General features: G+C 47.1%; 1 protein-coding gene across 1 annotated transcript; it reads left to right on the top strand.

Annotated features, from left to right (window-relative positions):
• The first annotated feature begins 6145 nt into the window (after positions 1-6145).
• PRDM14 (PR/SET domain 14) lies at positions 6146-19241 on the top strand. Its single transcript, XM_063131308.1, has 7 exons — positions 6146-6605; positions 8272-8328; positions 8451-8608; positions 9644-9914; positions 11961-12163; positions 17811-17912; positions 19011-19241. Exons 1-7 carry the CDS (start codon positions 6146-6148, stop codon positions 19239-19241), a joined length of 1482 nt encoding a protein of 493 aa, XP_062987378.1.
• The last annotated feature ends 717 nt before the right edge of the window (positions 19242-19958 follow it).

The raw sequence follows: 19958 nt of genomic DNA, 5'->3' as shown, positions 1-19958 counted from the left end.
TTATTTTTTATTTTTGGGAACAGGTAGGCATGATATAGCAATTCATATTTCAATGGTCTGTTTCTGTGTGTGCGTCCTCTCTCTCTCTCACACACACACTCACACACACACACACAGAGAGAGAGAGAGAGAGAGAGACTTGTGCTATATTTTAGTGTTCACTCAATTAATTATCTTTCTAAAAGCAAACCAGTCTGATCAAATTGTTTTTAAATATATTATTAAGGGGAAGGATACTTCAGTTTGTTAGAACACTGCATCGTTCTTATTTTTTTAGGTTACAATCCTATCACACTTTCCCGGGAATACTCCATGGGGCTTACTTCTGAGTAGACATACATAATAATGCGCTATAAATGGACAAATGTCAACAACAACAAAAATCCAAAAAATCTCAGTATGTACAGACTGTGGGTGGGCAGTGGTGGAAGAAATTATCTTTGCCTTTGAAAGCGCCCGTAGTTTGCAACAATCATTACTTTTTCCCTGTGACACTTCAGGATCTTTTTGATCTCTCTCTCCCCACACCTACTTGAGTCTGCACGTGTGAAAGTAATGTAGTTTTTAAAGGCTCTTGTATCAGGTTTTTACATCGATTGATGGCAATGCTGGTGAGTCTAACATAATTTCAACCTTCCTCCGGTGTTTTTTTTTTAAAAATACTATCTGTATCAAATGTGTTCTCTCTCTCTCTCTCTCTCACACACACACACACACACACACACGTGTCACTGTAGAGTTATACACTTTGGGGAATTTCTTCCTGTATCGAAGTGTCTTTTATTAATGGGCATGGCTCCCTTCAGGTTGGCAAGAACTACTTTATTTTTTACTAAAAACAAACAAACCAGATCCATCTGGTGCAAACAGCATACACTGAGAATTAAACCATTCTGAGCCCCAGGAAATGTCCTGAGTACCAAAAGTGAACAGAGCTCTAGGTCCTTACACACACACACACACACACACACACACACACACACACACACACACACACACACACACACACCGGGTTCCTTCATTTCATCCATATAACTTAGAGGGAGGGGGAGTCATTCTGTTACGGCTCTTGTTAAACAACTATGAGTCAGAAGTCCTTGACGATCTGCCCCAAATCACCCGGTAGAGCCCGATCAACCGTCTACCCACTCCTGTCTTTCGCGTTTCTTCCTCCTTTTCCCCACGATGGCTGTCAGCACCTGAAGCAGAGACATTTCCTTCACAGTACCGCACGCAGCCATACTCCAGTCATTGGTGAAAATGACAAGGTCGAGAAAAATCCTGTTCGCCTTTTCTTTTTCTTTTCTTTTCTTTTCTTTTCTTTTCTTTTCTTTTCTTTTCTTTTCTTCAAAGAGGCAGTTATAACCAAGATGAGAGCCATTATCAAGGCTTTCCTCACCTTGTCGGTTTCATCGAAAGAATGTGAAAGTTGGAGTCGGTATTTTGCTTAAAATTGACCTTTCTAGCACCACCGCCTTTGTCACTTTCACCTGAGACCAGAGACTAGTATAAGTGAAATTGACAAGACATTCCTGGACGTCACTGGAGTCGAAGAATTTCCTCAGGGTCCTGAAAAGGCGCTTGGAAATGTACACACTTTTTTTGGCCGTTGGGAAGCAGCCACTGAGATTTCTTCTGGGTAAAACGATTTATCAACCTCTCTCCATTAATTTCAAGCTGATGTACACTAGAGATTGTACCCGCCTAGAGAGGATCTCTCCCTTAAAAATAAATAAATGCCCAAACTGTGCAGATGTTTTTAAATGCAGAAATGGTAATATATAGCAATCTAAGAAAAGCGTAAGAAATGAGAAGAAAGGACTAATATATACAACAAATTATCGAACGAATGTACATTTGAGCAGTAAATGTGGACAGTATTCCCTTAGGTGCCTTCGAAATTTTCCTCCTCCCTTTCCCTCTGCGGAGCACTTTTACTTGGAGAGAACTTTCGCTGAAATCAAAGAAACAAAACGTACTTCCAGCCGGCTTGTGCGTGCGGCCGTGGTGGTGCAGATGGCGGAGACCTCGGCGCCTTGTCAGATCCAACTGGGTGTTAGTATGTGGAGAAAAGCGCAGAGCCAGTGAACGACTACTGCCTGGTTTCTGCTAGCAGCTCCTTCTCGTTTGTTTCAAACGAACCATTTTAGCTGCATCCCAGGGCAGGTTTGGACAGTGGGGAAATAATTAAGGAGGAGCACTGTTTGGGCTGGCTCTTTTCTCCCCACGATTTTCCCTATTCGTGTATCTTTCTGTTCTGCTTATTTTAATGCCTGTGGTCAAATGATTATTGCTTCTCTGTCCCACCGTCCGACAGTTGATTGTCCTTCCCGTTTCTTCGTAGGCAGTGGCTTTTGTTTTGTTTTTCTATCGCCCCTCTTTTGGGGATTTCTTCGTAGGTCCCGCTTTGTCCAGGAAACGTCTCTTGTGCGGCGCAATTCTAAGCATTACGATTACGCAGTAAAAGGCCCATAGAGTTCAACGGGTCTTACTCCCAGAAGGGTGGGTTATATAGCATTGCTGCAAGGCCCCTTGACACAGTGTAGTATCCAGTGTTAGTCCTAGTCCATTCTAATTTAAGTCCCATTTGTCTCAACAGCTCTACTCTATGTATGACTGATGCTACCCAGCAAGTCACACCCCTTGTACTCTCAGATTAATTAATGCGGCATCATGATCGGTGACTGGGGCCGTAGCTAGACCTAAGGTTTATCCCAGGATCATCCTGGGTTCGTCCCTGCCTGAGCTCTGGATGCCCTGTGTGGCACTTAGATGAACAGGTTTGACCCCAGGACAATTCTGGGATAAACCTTAGGTCTAGCTACGGCCTGGTTCTCTCTTGGAAATCAATAACGCGCTTTAGAACCCCCGCTTCTCCAGTAAACTTGCTCAAGCTGGTAGGAAATTCAGGCCCCTGGCTGACAGCGTGGCTAGATTTGGGTGCTAAGGGACTCCAGCCTTTTCTTTGAGCGCTTTTGAATGCGAGTCCTAAGTGCAAGTAGGATGCTTTTACAACGACACAGAGAAAACCTCCTGTTCTCTCCCGAAGGTTTCACGCGAATGCTGTTAGTGAGCAGAGGAAAGCCTCTTTCAAACGTAAGGTAAAGTCGAGCCAGTTTAGGTGATCAAGGGGAGATAAAAAGAACTAGGGGTCTTGTGGCACTTTAAAGACACATTTATCATGGCATAAGCTTCCGCTCCACTTCACCAGATGCATGAAGTCGACTAAAGCTTATGCCAGAACAAGAGCGCAATCCATATTGTGACTGCTAAAATATGTAATAAAGCAAAGTCTCTCTCTCCCCCCCCCCCGCCCCATTCCTCTAAGGAAGCTGCTGTTGGACCAATAGCTGGCACCGCTTGGGCGCAGCCGGGGCGGCGGGTAAGTGATGAGCCTGAGAGAGACTTGCCGCCGCCGCCGCCTCCTCCTCCTCCTCCTCCTCCCCTCCCCTCCCGCCCCTTGGTCCTCCCGGGTGCTTCTTTTAGCCCCATCTGCCCACAAGGAGCGTGGCTCTTCCTTAAGTGGCTGCTCCTAATCGCGTCCAGCGGGTTGTGACAGCTAGAAGACCCTCCGCGAGCACCCTCAGCGAGGGGCAGAAAGACGGCAGCAGGTTGAGCCGCTCTGCCGAAGTGAGTAGCTGCAGCAGCTGTAGGCAAACTCCCCCGGCGAGCCTGCCTCCCTGAGGCCGCTGGGGCTGGAGCTGGGCAGAGGCTGGCGCGATCCAGCGCTGGCTGGGTAGATGATGCCGGCTTCCTAAAGGAAGGGGAGCGGCGCCAGCGCTGGGCCGGGGAAGCCTGAGTCACTGATGCCACCAGAGCTAGGCGGGTCCGTCCCGCTGTTTGCAGGTGTTGGCTCCTGCACGGCTTTGGGAAGCGGATTGCCAATCTGCGCTGCATGGGGCTGCTGGGAGGCTGTGAACGCGGGGCAGCAGGCAAGGACCTCCTTGTGTCCCTGGTGCGCTCGCGCGCTCTCCGTCCGCTTCCTGGAGCCCGGTGGTCCGCGCAGCTTCCTGTGCCCCGCGAAAGCCGCCAGCCGTCGGGCTCTCTCCACTTGTTGAGCGGAGAGTGGCAGTGGGAGGATCACTGCCTTGCCTTTCCCTTGCCAGCCTCGGAGAGGGGGCGGATCGGGCTCGCCCGGGTGCGTGCGCCTGGCCAAGCTCCCGATGGCGCTGGCGAGGTCTGCCCAGGAAGGAGCAAACGCTGCTGCTAAAGATCGCGACTACTCCGAGGGCTTTCCGACGGAGCCAGGTTCCTCACGACCCATGAGAAGGCTTGGGGCAGCAATACGGGTGCCGGGAAGCTGCCAGACTTTCCATCGTCCTCCCGCCTGCACAGAATTTTATGGGGCGTCTAGGCAACCTCACCCTCTACTACTTGTAACTCTCCCGAGTCCCACCGCTTCTTCCCTCTCTTCTCTTACTACAGAAAATCCGCCAGAGAAGAAAATACAGCTTCGCTCCACAACGCCTTCTCATCGGTAGTGCCAGGAGTCTTCTGATTCAATAACGTAGGCTTTCCCCAAGCTGGTGCCCTCCAGATGTCTTAGACTTCAATTCCCATATGCCCCAACCAGCCTGTCCGGAGTTGTAGTCAGAAACATCTGGAAGGCACCAGGTTGGGGAAGGCTTTAGTGCGCAAGCTATGCGCTCGTTACAGAGAGAGATCAGGTGGCGTTTAAGGAATAAGGCTGCCAGGCTACACACGTTAATCTGGGAATAAGTTCCATCGGACACAACGTGGCTTGCTTCTGGGTAGATGCGTATCAGACGTATCGTGGCATAAACTTTCCTGGATCAGAGATATCCAAAAATGTATGTCGCAAGTCTCAGGAGTAAATCCAACTGAGTTCAATGAGAATTAGTCCTAAGTAAGTGTGCATGGGATTGCAGCCTTACAGCTGAATTCTGCTCAGAAATAAGCCCTACATAGTTCAGTGAGGTTTTCGTCCTAGGAGGTGTGTGTCAAGGTTGCACTGATACAGCGCAATCCGCGGGTTTACACATTGCAGACGTAGGCCACAGCTAGACCTAAGGTTTATCCTGGGATCATCCAGGGTTCGCCCCTGCCTGAGCACTGGATCCCCTGTGTGTCACCTAGATGAACAGGTTTGACCCCTGGATGATCCAGGGATAAACCTTCGGTCTAGCTATGGCTGTAGTTTTTGTTAGTGGTTTGCGAATTTTGTTGACAAGCTGGAAGGATTCGGGAGAGAATTGGCAGTCGATCGCCGGGTCAAGGGAGGAAAGTCTAAGGGAACGGAGGCTGCAAGCCTGTAATCGACTTACCTGAGAGTATGGCCCATTAAATTCATATGACTGACTTTTGAGTAGACCGCAATCTTAAAACGTAACTCCTAGTTAGTTTGGTTCACATAAATTGGAGGGGAAAAGATAAAATGTACAGCCCATCTTAAATCAAAAGTTCGTCTCATTGGGACTTATTCCCAGGAAAGTGGGCGCCAGACTGTATGCAGTCCTGTACAGCGTCTTCTGAGAAGTAAGTCCCATTGAGTTCAACAGGGTTTACCCTCAGGTAAGTGGGGCCAGGATTGCCACTTTCCTCGGACAGATGGCAGGCAGCTCATCGCAAGCATTCTATAGAACCTTAGGGTGGTATCTAATGCTAGCTCTTCGTAAAGTAGACCCATTGAAATGAATGGGCCTGGTTGTGTCGAACTGGTCTCATTCGTTTCAATGGTTCTACTCGTAACCCTGGATACCACCCTTAACATCAACTCGATTGCAGCCGGCGCTTTCCTCGCACACCACACACCTCTCAGTGTATTTCCCACACCCACACAGGTGTACGCGGGGAGGGACGGAGGCGGGGGGGAGGGAGGGGGGATGTTGGAAGAGAAGATCCAGCGGTTCTGGCCGCAGGCTACAGGAAGTTCGCGGGCCCGGTTTAGGCTGGCTTTCCCGTTGGTATATAAGCGGTGGTGGAGCTGGGCACCTCTCCTTCCCTCGGGAGGCTGCCTCGGCGGAAAGCGGCGCCCCGCAGCTGAGGTAAACTTCGCCTGTGCTGCAGGTGAGCGGGTCTCCGTGGCGCGCCTTCGTTCCCAGGCCTCGAAGGGCGGCGCGGGGACTCAGCCGTGCCTGTTTTCTCCTCACAGGTTCGCGCGTCTCTTCCTGCCCCGCGGGCGGCGATGGCCTCTTCGTTGGCGGGAAGCTCCTTCTCCAAAGACCCCCGCGGCGGCGGCGAGTCTCTGCTGCTGCTGCTGAGTAGCGGCTCGGTGGGGGGTGCCCCTTTCGGCCCGGGGCCGCCCGCACCGCGCTTCCTGGAGCCGTTTCCCGCGGCGGGGGTCTTTCAACCCCCGTCGACGGCCGCGCCGGGAGGATTGAGCCCTGGCGCGTCTCCGCTGGTGCCGTTCCCTTTCCCGCGCCTGCCGGCTGCCTTCGCCGACCCCCGCCCACCGCTGCCCCGGCCCACGCCGGTGCTGGCCTCGCCCTTCCCGCCGAAGAGAGACTCCCCGCGACGGCGCCTCCCCGACCGAGCCGAGCCCAAGAAGAGTACCCCCGACGGAGCGGCGGAGGGCGAGCAGCGCCCGCCCGGCTACCGCTTCACCGCCCAGGAACTCCACGCCGTCCTGTACGGGGCCCTGCCCGGCGGCAGGCAGCCGCGCGCCCTCGCCGGACTCGGGCGCCCACCGCGCAGCCCCGGTAAGCAAAGCGCCTTCAGGTGGGGAAGGAGGCGCGCGGCGACGGCGGGCCAGGGGCTCGGGAGCATGCGCCGTCCCACCCGGGCAGCCCCAGCCGCGCTCGGGAGCCGCCTTTGCAGCGGGGAAAGCCGGCAAGAGAATGCAAGGCGTGGAACAGCGAGGCGCCATTGCCCAGAAGTCCAGTCCACTTGAGAGGACTGCCGCCTTCTTGGGGAATTGCGCAGCGATCCTCGTCACGTTTACTTGGGATTTCTCCCCAGGGAACACAGCGGGGATTATTGCCCAATCAAGGTGTGTCGGTGATAATAGGATTCCCTCTCTTCCTCCCTCAAAATGCTGAGTAGTTTCCTTACCACCCATGTGCAGTAATAAGGGATTGGGTTTTCCCCCTAGCCTGGAAAGTGCTAAGAGCAGCCATTTGCGCAAACCAATAAATAAAATCAAAATCCACAACGATTGGACCAAATCCGGAGAAATATAGTAAGCCTTAGAGCAGCATAGAACTCTTCTCCAGCATGAATAATTTAAAAGGGGGGGGGAGGGCAATAAAGTGGTCTAAAAGAAAGAGAGCCTGAGTAGTTCGATCCATCAATTGGCGAGAAAAATCAATACACTAATTACAGGTAAATTAAAAATGTGGATTTTAAAAAAATCTAAGCAGTCCTCTGTGGGGAAAATAGTGACTATTGGTTGCACTTTAACCAATTTGTCTATGTCTCTTCAACCTGGCAGTTTCTTTGGATCATTTTTCTGTCTGTATTATTCCAAGTCTTCATTCAAGTGGGTGCCGTTTTCTTTAAAGGCTTTTATGTGGAATTAGGGTAACGTTTATTTCGTTGCTTTAAATTAATTGGTTAAGAGCATTCGAAATGGAATGAGAAATGTTGAATGCTTGTAGCCAGATGCAGTGCCCTCTCTGTGACCTTTGGTCTCCCACCACCACACACACGATTCACAAGGTTTCCCCTTGCAGAAAGACCCCATCGAGACCGACCCCTTTGCAAGAGTAGGAAAGCCTGCAGACCCTTCAGGAATATGCTGAGTGACCCTTAACTCATGTAACGATTCATTTCCTATGCATAGCCACACTGGTTGAATTGTAGATATGCCAAAACCAAACCAAAGGCAAAGGGGTAGGAAAAAAAGATGTTTAATACAATAAAAGAACTTCCAACACGTTTCAAATTGTCCTTTCTCAGGGCAATTTGTTAGAATGCAAGGGATATCATGCCGTCTCCTATGCTTTGAGTTCTTTTATTGTATTAACCATCCTTTTTTCTACCCCTTTGCCTTTGGTTTTTTAGAGGGCATTTCTTGTAGGGTTTGCCCTCTTTTTTTTGGCTTTGAACTGTGGACAGACAAGAATTGTTTCAAACTTTGTCCTAGCAGTTGAGAGCATAAAATCACGGTGTGGTGGGCTTGTTTCGAATCAATTACTCCCAGTGTACTAGGGTTTGCATATATATATATATATGCACTCCCTTGATTTCTCCTTCACTTAAACTGCAACAGTATCCCCCTACCTAGGAGTAAGCCCCATTGAATTCAATAGGATTTGCTTCTGAGTTGACATGTACAGGATGGAACTGTCATTCTCCTTGGCTTCTCTTCAGGAACTGTTGATGCTCAGACCCCGCTGTTGGACAAATCTGCTCTGCAACTGCCTGAAGGTAGCTGCCTGTTTTGTTTGAGGGGAGGAAGGGCTGTGGCTGAGATCCTTCTTTGACCCCCTCCCTGGCCTGCAGGAAGGACCGATAAGCCATCCTCCCCCTTCTCCGTTTCCTCCTCTTAGGGTTGACGGTGTTGCAGACCGTGGATGTGGAGGGTCCACAGCTGGGTGTCTTCTGCACTGAGACCATCCCGAAGGGGGTCCGCTTTGGCCCTTTCCAGGGTAAAGTGGTCAACACCAGTGAGATCAAGACTTACGACGATAATTCCTTGATGTGGGAGGTACCCCAAGTTCTCTATTCCTGCCGGGCAGCTAGAAATCCCCACTAGCTTCCTTTCTCTGATCTGAAGGGCGGGGCTTGGAGGCAGGCTGGGAACAAGTAGGATGCCTCTGGCTTCCTGCCGTGCACTAGAGCGGCTGAAGTGTAACCTCCCTGGGTGCTATCCTGTCTAGCCGAAGTCCCATTCAGTCCAATGGACCTACTTCAAGTAAGAATCCCATTGGACACAACCCTCTGATAATAGCCTGGTCATCACTGAGTTTACTCAGAAGTAAGTTCTGTGGATTTTCAAGGGGTCTTACACCCAAGTAATGCCCCCAGGGGACTTGAGCACCATTCCTGAATCTGTTCTGGCTTCTATTCCCACCTGGACAAAGTAGTACATTTCCTTTGTCTGGGTGTTAAGTTAAAGGGCACCATCGCCCAGGGACAAGGGTATGATCTCTATGCTGACTTGGAACTCAGCAGCTTCTCATTTTAGATATAATACTCCAGAACTCAGCTACACACAACACTGGGCTGCATCTGATTCCCTAGTGTGTTGGGGTGTTCTCATAGGTTGAGGAAGGCGTCAAGTATTGATTCACTTAAGAGAAAAACGTTGTGGAAGAAATCTCTCCCTCGGGAACCTTCTTCCCACAGGCTTGATTTACAGTGCAGTAAGGTCTGGCTGTGTTTCCTGGTACAGGACAGTGTTCCCTCCTCCCCCATCCCCTGTAAAGAAGTGTGTAAGCTTCCAGGCTGCACAGAATTCTGCCATATGCTTCATCCCAGACAGGATAGACAGACTGCTATAAAGAGAGCCAGGCTAAAGGTGTGACCTGAGGCGCCTTTGCTTGAAAGTTAGCCTTGCTGCTGGCAAAACATGCACAGGATTGGTTCTAAGTGCCATTTCCCTGTTGTGAAATGTGTGTGTGTGTGTGTGTGTGTGTGTGTGTGTGAGAGAGAGAGAGAGAGAGAGAATCCCTTCTACCAGAAGCAGCGTAACTGTGCTGCTACTCCTTCTAAGTGTGTGTGCTGTGTGTCGCTCTGGCAGATTTTTGAGGACGGCCGCTTGAGTCATTTCATCGACGGGAAGGGCTCATTGGGCAACTGGATGTCCTTGGTGAACTGCGCCCGCTTCCCCGAGGAACAGAACTTGACGGCTCTACAGTGCCAGGGCCAGATTTATTACGAGAGCTGCAGAGAGATCGTGCCGGGCCAAGAGCTGCTGGTCTGGTATGGAGATTGCTACTTGCAGTTCCTGGGTATCCCCATCAGCCTGAAAGGAACCGCAGATGGAAGGCGATCCCAGCAGTACAGCGAAGGTCAGTTTGCATCCCTCTGGGAGTTGGAGGGGGAGATGTCATTTTTTCTCTGGGCTGCTGCAATCCTCAGCCTACAGAGTAGGGAATAGCCCTCCCCTCACACCTCCAGAGCTCAATGGTATTTGCTTCTGAGTAAATATGCTTAGGATTGCGTGGTTGGATTTCCTCTCCAGGGGCTTATGGCTTGGCTCTCAAATCACCCAGAGCATCGTCCTTGTGCAGGTTAACTGATAAAAACAAATAGAGCAAACAAACAATGCAGCATCCTGGCAACTTCAATTTTATAATAGCAGACGTAGCCCCGCCCAATCCTTTCTCTTTCCAAATTAACATGACTGCCAACCTTAACGCCTTTAAAACATGATCGAGGACTACACGGTGTGTGTGTCTGTGTGTTTTCAAGGGAGGCTGCTTATGATCCTGCATGTAACCCTGCAATCCTTTGCACGCCGACCTCTGAGTAACAGTCATTGAGTACAGTGGGATTTTCCCATTCAGAGTATGAGCTGCACGTTTCTCATTCTTGGGGAGTAGGGAAGAGGATGGGTGTGTGTCCTTCTCATGTAAATGGATGTTATATTTTCAGGGCAAAAATAACTCCCAGCAAAAATATCTCATGGTCTGAGAAATGAGGGTATTTTTGCTCAGAGGTGCTGCCCTCTATGCACACTTAACTGCTGAATCAGGTTCTCCATCTTCTTGACTTGCTGGGCATTTGTCCCTCTTCTCTGCCTCCTCAAATTTGTATTTAGGGAATGAAATACATTTTTCCGTCCCCAAGCCCCCTCCTGATCAGCAGATACTAATTGCAGGTATCATTTTGGTAACAACTGGTTGGGTAAACCTGATCCGATTGCTGTTGGTTTTGCCTCTCACTTTTTGTGCTTTAGGATGTTGTTGTTGTTTAAATATTGTTTTGTTTTGTAATGATGTTTATTGAGCTTTCTTCTCTGCTTTTTGTGGAAAAATTGGACATAAATTAATTTAATAAGGAAATGTTCTGTTTATTGTTAGATGGCTCCTATGGAAGGAGGGGGGATTGAAATTTCTCTTGCCTTGGCTTTAAAGTTAATTACGTTTTCTTCTTCCAATCTGATCAACCCCCACCCTCCCTGCCCTATATGATTGTTAAATAGTCAGTTGCATGGTGATAATACTAAACACTTAGGTAGGCTTTAAAAAGCACAGTGTACCCCATTCAAAACCGCTATAAGGTAGGTCTGTCTTACTTCCCATAACCCAGGGTGGGGGGAGAGCTTGGAAAAGCCAGCTGCTTACCCAGAAGTAAGTTCTATTGTGTTTACTGTACTCCCTAGGAAGTTCTTAAGACTGCAGTTTCAGGGCACAATTTTATACATGTTTAGAGAGAGAAAGGCTGGCTGGGAGATGCTAGGAGTTGTATAACTTTTTTCTGTCTAAAAATGCATACGATTCTGTCCCCAGTCACTTAACCCACTGCCTGTGCCAACTCTCAACACCTATGAAAATATTTAATTCATTTGAAAAACGATTTGGATTTTGCCTCTTTTAAAAAATATTCATGCACAGAAATAGTTTTGCGCAAACGATGAAACATTTCTTTTTCAAAAAAGGGCTTTAGCTAGATTGACACTTCTGAGGGATGAAATAATGGATTCATATAGTGTGAATGTTAGAACAATGGAGTAAGTGATACTGGAAATTTCAAGAAGAGAAGAAAGTGAATGCAAATTAGCTGGCTTTCATTTTAAATATCCTGAAGGTGCTGTTGCACTCATGTCCTGCTTGTGGGTCTCCCGCTGACAGCTGGTTGGCCACTGTGTGAACAGAATACTGGACTAGATGGCTCTTGGTCTGATCCAGCAGGGCTCTCCTTGTGTTCTTAAGGTGGCAGCCCTTAAAATTGCGGTAGCAAAGAATCTGGCTTGTGTTACCCTTTCTAGTTGAACAACGACACAGATTAATTGCTCCCCTTCCCATAGCTGCCCAATGAAATACTCTTAACTTTTGAAAGTAGTTCCAAAGTAAACCCAACTCTGATGGCGGCTTTTCCTCCCACCTCTGTAGAGTCTATGGAGGGTTACAAATGTGAGCGCTGCGGCAAGGTGTTTGCCTACAAATACTACCGGGATAAGCATCTGAAATACACGCGGTGCGTGGATCAAGGGGACCGGAAATTCCCATGCCATCTCTGCAACCGATCCTTTGAAAAAAGAGACCGACTGAGGATCCACGTTCTCCACGTCCACGAGAAGCACAGGCCTCATAAAGTAAGGGAGGCAACAGCCGCTTTTTCTATCCTGGCAGAATCAATGCTCATAATGTTAAGAAATGACCAACTGGCCGATTATGGTTTTCTCCTAGAATGTGGAGATGCAGAGCCTGCCCTGCCCTGAAACACCTAAATCAACAGGAACAAGGAGGGTGCTTCAAAGCAAATGCAGAGTACCAATGGAGGCTGGTGGCTCCGATGTCAGTGTGGCAGTGAATTTGCTCTGGGTTTCAGTCAGAACTCTAAAGGAGGTATTCAAGTTGCTGGCTAGCTCATTTAGAGTTCTGACTGAAACCCAAAGCAGATTCATTGCCCCACTGACATCGGAGTCACCAGCCTCTACTGCAGAATGCCACTTCCCCCACGAGTGATGGTAGCATGCCTGAGAGGGCTTCTGGGGAGGCATCTCTCTGTAATAAATTCAGTCTTGCATGAAACTGTGAAACAGAGGGTGCAATTTGCCTTGGAACAGAGGGGGTGGGGAACGGAGACGCGCGGACCGTTCAATAGATTTATTTTTCTATCTCTTGCTTCTGTAGAATTCTGTTGCATTAAAGAAGGTCTTTGACCATTCTCACAAATTACAGCCCTCCTCAGCCTGGTGCCCTCCAGATATTTTGGACTTCAGCTCCCATTAGCCACAGCCAGCATGCCCAGTGATGGAGAATGCTGGGAGTTGTAATCCAAAACACCTTGAAGGCACCAGGCTGGGGAAGGCTGCATAAGAGGCACTGAGTGGGCACAGTCTTACTTGGCAGTAAGCCCCATTGAACGCAATAGGCTGTATTTCTGAGTAAACTTTGCTTCCGGTTTCATGCAGGGTAAGCTGCCATTAAACTTCTGAGTCCGCTTTACTAGAGAGTAAATCGGATTGTGTCTCAAGGTATGCCCTTCTAGGCATCTCTGGTGCTGTTTGTTTCACAGCGAATGAATGATTGAAGTCTATTTCAATAACAGAACGTAGGAATGAAGGGCTTCCATTGGTGTTTTCTGCTTTAAGTGACCACTCGCCAGATAGCTGGGCAGGACTGTTTACCTACTGAGAGAGAGAGAGGGTATCACCTAAGTTTTTTCTTTGTGACCCAGTGAGAGTGACTGAGACCTGGGCGAAGGTTTCACACTGAATGGTTTGGGAGGAGGGCTCAGACGAGAGCACAGAGATGGAGCTGGTTGCTTGGTTCCAGGCAAAGGGGCTTCCCTGCAGCAAGAAAGAAGAGCTCCAAAAATGCACATCTGCTAGCAACCAACCTGGTGCTTCATTATTGGTTTTCTACAAGGTCTCTGAGAGTTCTTTTAGGTTAAGAAGGTGCTTTGATCTTTGATAATGCAAAGGTCAATCCACCTGTTCTTGTGTGTGTGTGTGTGTGTGTGTGTGTGTGTATGTGTATGTGCGTGCGCGTGCGTGCGTGTGTGTTTTATTGGATTACTGATTTATTGGAGCAAATGCTTAGTCTTCACTCTAAAGTGTGCTTGCCTGAATGAGTAGTGTTCTTCTCATAGTGATCTGTGAAATCAGGTAGCGCATTCTTCAGGTTCCTATTTAAACCAGGCACCTGAAGAATTCTAGCAAATGGTGTATGTGAGGTAATAGGAATTCTTGTTATGAAATTAGAAACTGTTGTTTTACATTTAATAACCCCCCCGTCATACTCTTTTAGAAATGGAATTACAAATAGGAAAGCTATGAAGCATTTTTAAATATAAAATCTTAGAGGAGACTACAATATCTATCTTTCCCCCTCAGTCCTAGATTCAGTAATTCCATTGTACTGACATTTTTGATAGTCCCTGCAATGTATTCAGTAGACTTCAATAATTCAACTTGAAGTGGGCAAAGAGGGAAATTCCCATAAGTACCATATTTTAAAGAATGGTGTCTTACTTTAGTGGCTTTGGAATTCTTCCTGGAAGGAGAGGGTTTTAATTTATTTTTATGTAAATAGAACCTGTCCTTATTCAACCAGAGGTAACATTGTATGAGTTAATAGCCTCAGGATATTATCCCGTAATTACCAGGAAGTAAGTCCAATTGAAGTCACTTGGGCTTACTTCTCGTTAGACATGCATAGGATTGCATGGTTAGTTCTTTAGAACCTGTACTACTGGACTCAGAGGTTTCCCTTCATTTAGCTACTATGCTAGGCAATAGCAGAATACTGATACCTGTGTTCAAATAGTCAGCTGACATCTGAGGTGGCAATATGTGAATTAACTCTTATGATCAATTCTTCAAAATGCAGGACAACTGAAGGTTCAGCCCCAACATATGACAAACAGGGCTGGGCAGGGGGGCCAGTTGGCATGGGCCTACGATTTTGAGGGGGCCTACTCTGAGTCCCCCTGGGCAAAGATGCTTGATTTTTCTGTTGTTGATGAATTTGCCCAAAGAAAAGCACGTAAAGCATTTCTGAATGTGAAGAAGTGATGTCTTATATACTTCTTGAATAAAAGTGCTTGCCATTACCTTTTTTTATAAATCGTTCTAGTTCATATGTATTTAGAACTGATTAAAAATACTTAATGAGCCTACATTTTCCATCTGGCTCGGGCCTACTACCAGCTTTGCCCAGCCCTGATGACAAAAATTGTTGATACCTATGGAATCTGCCCCAAAGATCTGCTAGCTTTGAAACAAGCATACTACACATTTGCTTTCTTTAAAAAAACAATTAACATATAAATATCTAGTGATGTGTGCTGTAGGAAAAGTTTATTATGTTGTTCTCTGTATTTCCTGGGAGTCAGTCTCGTTTAATTCAATTGGACTTGCCTTGGAGTAGATATGCGTAGGATTGCTCTGTAGTTAATGTGAATACTCGGATAGTTCGCCCCTCTCAACCCCAACCGTGGCTCACCTCTTTCCTCCGCTACCTTCGCTCTTGTTCCCGGGCAGCCGAACGCCTGTGGCGTAAGACCAAGGACTGGGCGGACTTTGTCCACTACAAATTTGTTCTCTCCTCTTTCTCTTCTGCCATTTCACTGGCCAAACAGCAGCACTACTCAACGTTGATCCAGTCAAATGCTAAGCACCCTCAGCGGCTGTTCGCGTCCTTCAATTCTCTTCTGAAGCCTAATCCGCCATCTCTCCCCGCCTCCCTGTCTGCCAACGACTTTGCCTCTTTCTTCAATGCCAAAATCCAAACTATACGCTCCGATCTAGCCAACTCTGCTCCGCTTCCAGCTCCTGTCCCTCACCTGTCAGTTCCTCCTTCAACTCTCTCGGCATTCCCTTCGGTCTCAGCTGATGAACTGTCTAAAATACTGCGCTCATCGAAGCCTTCCACTTGTTCCCGTGATCCGATTCCCTCTCGCGTCTTTATTAATCTTATCCCCGCTATCCTCCCGTCCTTGCTTCACATCATTAATTCTTCTCTGTCCTCTGGTTCATTTCCTTCTGCTTTTAAACATGCTACAGTCTCTCCCATTCTCAAAAAACCCACTCTTGATCGACTATCCCTGTCTAACTACCGACCTGTCTCCCTCTTGCCCTTTGTCTCAAAGATCCTGGAACGTCTGGTCTACTCTCGTTGTCTTGACTTTCTCTCTAATAACTCTGCTCTGGATCCCTTTCAATCTGGCTTCCGTCCTTTGCATTCCACTGAAACAGCCCTTACGAAGATCACCAATGATCTTCTTACTGCCAAGTCTAAAGGCCATTATTCTGTTCTTATTCTCCTTGATCTAACCGCAGCCTTTGACACGGTTGATCACGATCTTCTCTTAGATTCCCTCCACGACCTTGGACTCTGTGGCTCTGTCTATAACTGGTTCGCCTCCTATCTAGAGGGTCGCTCTTTCAGCGTGTCGGCTAACGGCAGCTCTTCCTCCTCTTTTCCCCTTTCAGTTGGGGTTCCGCAAGGCTCGGTGCTTGGCCCGTTGTTGTTCTCTCTATACATGCTGCCCTTGGGCAAGCTCATTCAATCTCACGGCCTCCAATATCACCTGTATGCCGATGATACACAATTATATCTTTCATCTCCGGAACTTTCTCCAGATGTTCACGATCGTATCTCGGCATGTCTTTCAGATATCTCAGCCTGGCTGCTTCATCGTCGTTTGAAACTTAACATGGCAAAGACTGAATTGCTAGTTTTTCCTCCTAAACCTTCTCCTCACCTCTCATTCTCCCTTACTGTCAACGATGTCACGCTTACTCCGGTCAAGGAAGCTCGTAGTCTTGGCTTTATATTTGACTCCTCGCTCTCCTTTACTCCTCACATCGAGGCAGTAGCTAAATCCTGTCGTTTCTTCCTGTATAATATTGCCAGGATTCGACCATTTTTGTCTGTCTCTTCTGCCAAGACTCTCGTTCACGCACTGGTTATCTCTCGGTTGGACTACTGCAACCTTCTTCTCTCTGGCCTTCCTTCGTCTCACATCAGTCCGCTGGTCTCTGTCCACCACTCTGCTGCTAAGATCATCTTCTTGGCCCGCCGCTCTGACCATGTCACTCCACTTCTGAAATCTCTTCATTGGCTTCCAATTCACTTCAGAATCCAATATAAACTTCTCCTACTGACCTTCAAAGCTCTTCACTGCCTAGCTCCTGCCTAGCTCTCCTCTCTCATCTCACACTATCGCCCCGCTCGGGCTCTCCGCTCCTCTGATGCCATGCTTCTCGCCTGCCCAAGGACCTCCACTTCCCTTACTCGGCTTCGTCCTTTTTCTTCTGCTGCCCCTTACGCCTGGAACGCTCTTCCAGAACACTTGAGAACTACAAACTCAATCACTGCTTTTAAGACTCAGCTCAAAACTTTTCTTTTCCCTATAGCCTTCAAATATTGAGTTTGTTCTGACTTTACACTGTTGGTTTTGCCCTACCCTGTGCCTGTTTACACTTCCCTGTGCCTGTTTGCATTCTCCTTCCCTCTTTATTGTTTACTACAACTTATTAGATTGTAAGCCTATGCGGCAGGGTCTTGTTATTTACTGTGTTATCTGTACAGCACCATGTACATTGATGGTGCTATATAAATAAATAATAATAATAATAATAATAACATAACTGTCCCTGATCAATCCCACAAGCTTAAGGTGGTTTCTAATAGTTTAGCTTCCTCACTTGGAGACCGAGCTAGTATCTCTCATTAAAGGGCAGCCACTTCACCATTTTAGACCTTCCCAAGCCATTCTTTTGACCTATCAATACTTAAAAACAAGGGAATAATAAAACTATTTCTCACTTAGCATCACCTTTAGCTAGCCCCATCTGATCATAGATCAAGTTTGGGTGTGTAATGCTTATTTCCATTGTGTTGCCCCCCACTCATGTCATGAGTGTGCATGTTGAGGGATGGTGGCAGGATTATGATTCCAGGCCTTGCTCCCACTGTGCACCCAGTGTCCACATTTCGATCAGAGCACCTTAATAGAGGATATAAAGATAAATGTGTAGATCACAAACAAGTGCACAATACAGATGGGGACTGCTACTGCAATTATAAATGTTTATGTTCATAGAACACTACAACTCCTTGATGTGTTTAACATGTATGTTGAAAGCATGCATATTTCTATATCCTGTGGAAACAGTGCTTACAATAGGAGATTGCTTTAACATGTCTCTCTCATACTCTTTCTGAAATGTGCATATATCTTGAACATTCTACAAATCCTTTACCATTATGTTTTCTCCTTCATTTCAGTGTTCTGTGTGTGGTAAAAGTTTCTCTCAGTCTTCCAGTCTAAACAAGCACATGAGGGTTCACTCTGGGGAAAGGCCTTATAAATGTGTGTACTGCAATAAGGTGAGAACATCATTACCCCTTGCAGTTTTTTTTTGGGGGGGGGGACATTTCGATGCCTTGGAGAATGCTATGCTCTGTGGTACGTTCATTTCCCCATGATACATTTATTAGGATACACTGGCTTAAATCCAGCATTGCACAATGGACTTCTCCTTCCTCCTTCTGTAACTGCGACGTAACAGACCCTTTCACTAGGCCCATTGCATATGCCCTCCTCAGGCCAAGCACCAGCACTTGAGAACTTGAGAGAGGGTTAATTAAAACCTTTCCCCTAGCTATGGGGGAAACATGTTTAATATAGGCTCTCTCAAAATATACTGTGGGAATACTCTGGTGTGGGTGTTTAATAACTGTAAGGCAGGTAAATAATGCCAAACTGACATGTGGTATTTGGTACCTAACAAGGTAATAAGTTTATTGTTATTTTAAAACTTTAAATAAAAATATAATACTTTCAATCCTGCCTAATCTAAACTCTCCACACACCGACCACCTCACTCTCTTTACACCAATCCTAAATCCCTGGAATCCAAACTCTTCTTACTCTACAAATAAACAACTCTCTCACTCACACACACTCAAAACTCACACACCCCTCACAAATTCCCAACACTCTCCTTATATACTCCCCACCACCACCTATTACATTATAAACCAGACCCACTCAGTTCTAACATTCCATACTTGCCAGACATACTAATCCAGACATATACCTTATAATCAATTGTGGGGTAATGCCACAGTAACTACCTTTCCAATTATGCTCTGGAGCATCCCTCAAGGCTCCAGAGCAGTATAGGGGGCCATAGAGGGGGCTGCAGAGGGAGAGTGGGAAACCATTCCACCAGTAGTTTTCATTCTATTGGTGGATGGTTAGGATTGAATCCAACCGTTGTGTTTGTCTTTGAAACCTAACCTGCATGACTGCTTTCTATGATCCATAATCTCTCCTGTAAGGAAGCAGGCTGGCTATTTATTTATATCGAATCCTGTCTTCACCTGTGGGGCTACCTGGGCTGGGCTTTTGTTTCTAAGCACCTGAGTCCTACTGCTTTCTTATGTCCCCCCCTCTCTCCCCCTCCCCCATTATCTCCACAGGCATTTACCGCCTCCAGCATCCTACGCACTCACATCCGCCAGCATTCGGGAGAGAAGCCCTTTAAATGTAAACACTGTGGCAAAGCATTTGCTTCGCATGCTGCCCATGACAGTCATGTGCGCCGCACACACAATGCTAAAGACAAAGGTCGCACATGTACCTTGTGTGGTAAAATATTCCAAGAGGCAGAAGAATTCCGCTTCCATATGAAGTTTCATGCAACTCTTTAGCCCGCAAACAAATGATTACCAGCTGTGTCAATGTTTCTATGGCGGTGTATATGTGTTAAAATAGTACCACCTACGCAGTGACTTTGAGATCACCTGGGCATCACCTCTTAGTAGAATGAGAAAGCAAAGGACTATGACTGGCCCAGAGGTACCAAAGACCTTGTGGTGACCTTCATACCAAATTAAAATATAACTCTTTGGTGAATATTTCTGCCCATCCAATACATAGTCTTCTGGGTTAACCATCTTATGTCTGCAGAAGAGGAGGAAAATGCAAGTGATTATTAGTAAATTTGCTTCCCATTTTTAGTGGTGTTTTAGATTCAAGAGCAAGTACCATCACTTTGCAGTTGTTGAACCATTGTATCATTTCACTTGTTTGTGCTTTCAGTGACACATACAATGTTTATCCCAAAGCTGCTCTAGAAGTTGCTCTAGAAATGTACAATTAATGGAATCTATTAGAATAGCAAGAAGAAGAAGAAATGTTTTCAGATGCCCTTTTAGGGTCAGCAAGCTAACTACAGGCTTTCTTTGAGTGGAATTCTGCTCATGGAACACTCCCGCTGGAAGGTGTGTGTGATTTATTTTTTTTACTGATTTCGTATTCTTTCTAAAAGAAATGTTCTAGAGTGTTGCAGGTGGAGGTGCTCTGGATCTGCTGGGAGGTGGTCTGCAGGACTACTGAAGGGAGGAATAGTCTGCGGAAATCACTTA

The sequence above is a fragment of the Elgaria multicarinata genome, chromosome 7, assembly GCF_023053635.1.
Source record: "Elgaria multicarinata webbii isolate HBS135686 ecotype San Diego chromosome 7, rElgMul1.1.pri, whole genome shotgun sequence".
Lineage (NCBI taxonomy): Eukaryota > Metazoa > Chordata > Lepidosauria > Squamata > Anguidae > Elgaria > Elgaria multicarinata.
Note: the sequence above shows the minus strand (reverse complement) of the source record. Positions and strands in the feature narration are given on the sequence as shown.

Bases quoted from the DNA above. Each gene is read 5' to 3' on its own strand.
- PRDM14 (XM_063131308.1), top strand. From the start codon at position 6,146: ATGGCCTCTTCGTTGGCGGGAAGCTCCTTCTCCAAAGACCCCCGCGGC. The intron at 8,609-9,643 runs GTACCCCAAGTT...TCGCTCTGGCAG, and splicing joins ATAATTCCTTGATGTGGGAG to ATTTTTGAGGACGGCCGCTT. The intron at 17,913-19,010 runs GTGAGAACATCA...TTATCTCCACAG, and splicing joins AATGTGTGTACTGCAATAAG to GCATTTACCGCCTCCAGCAT.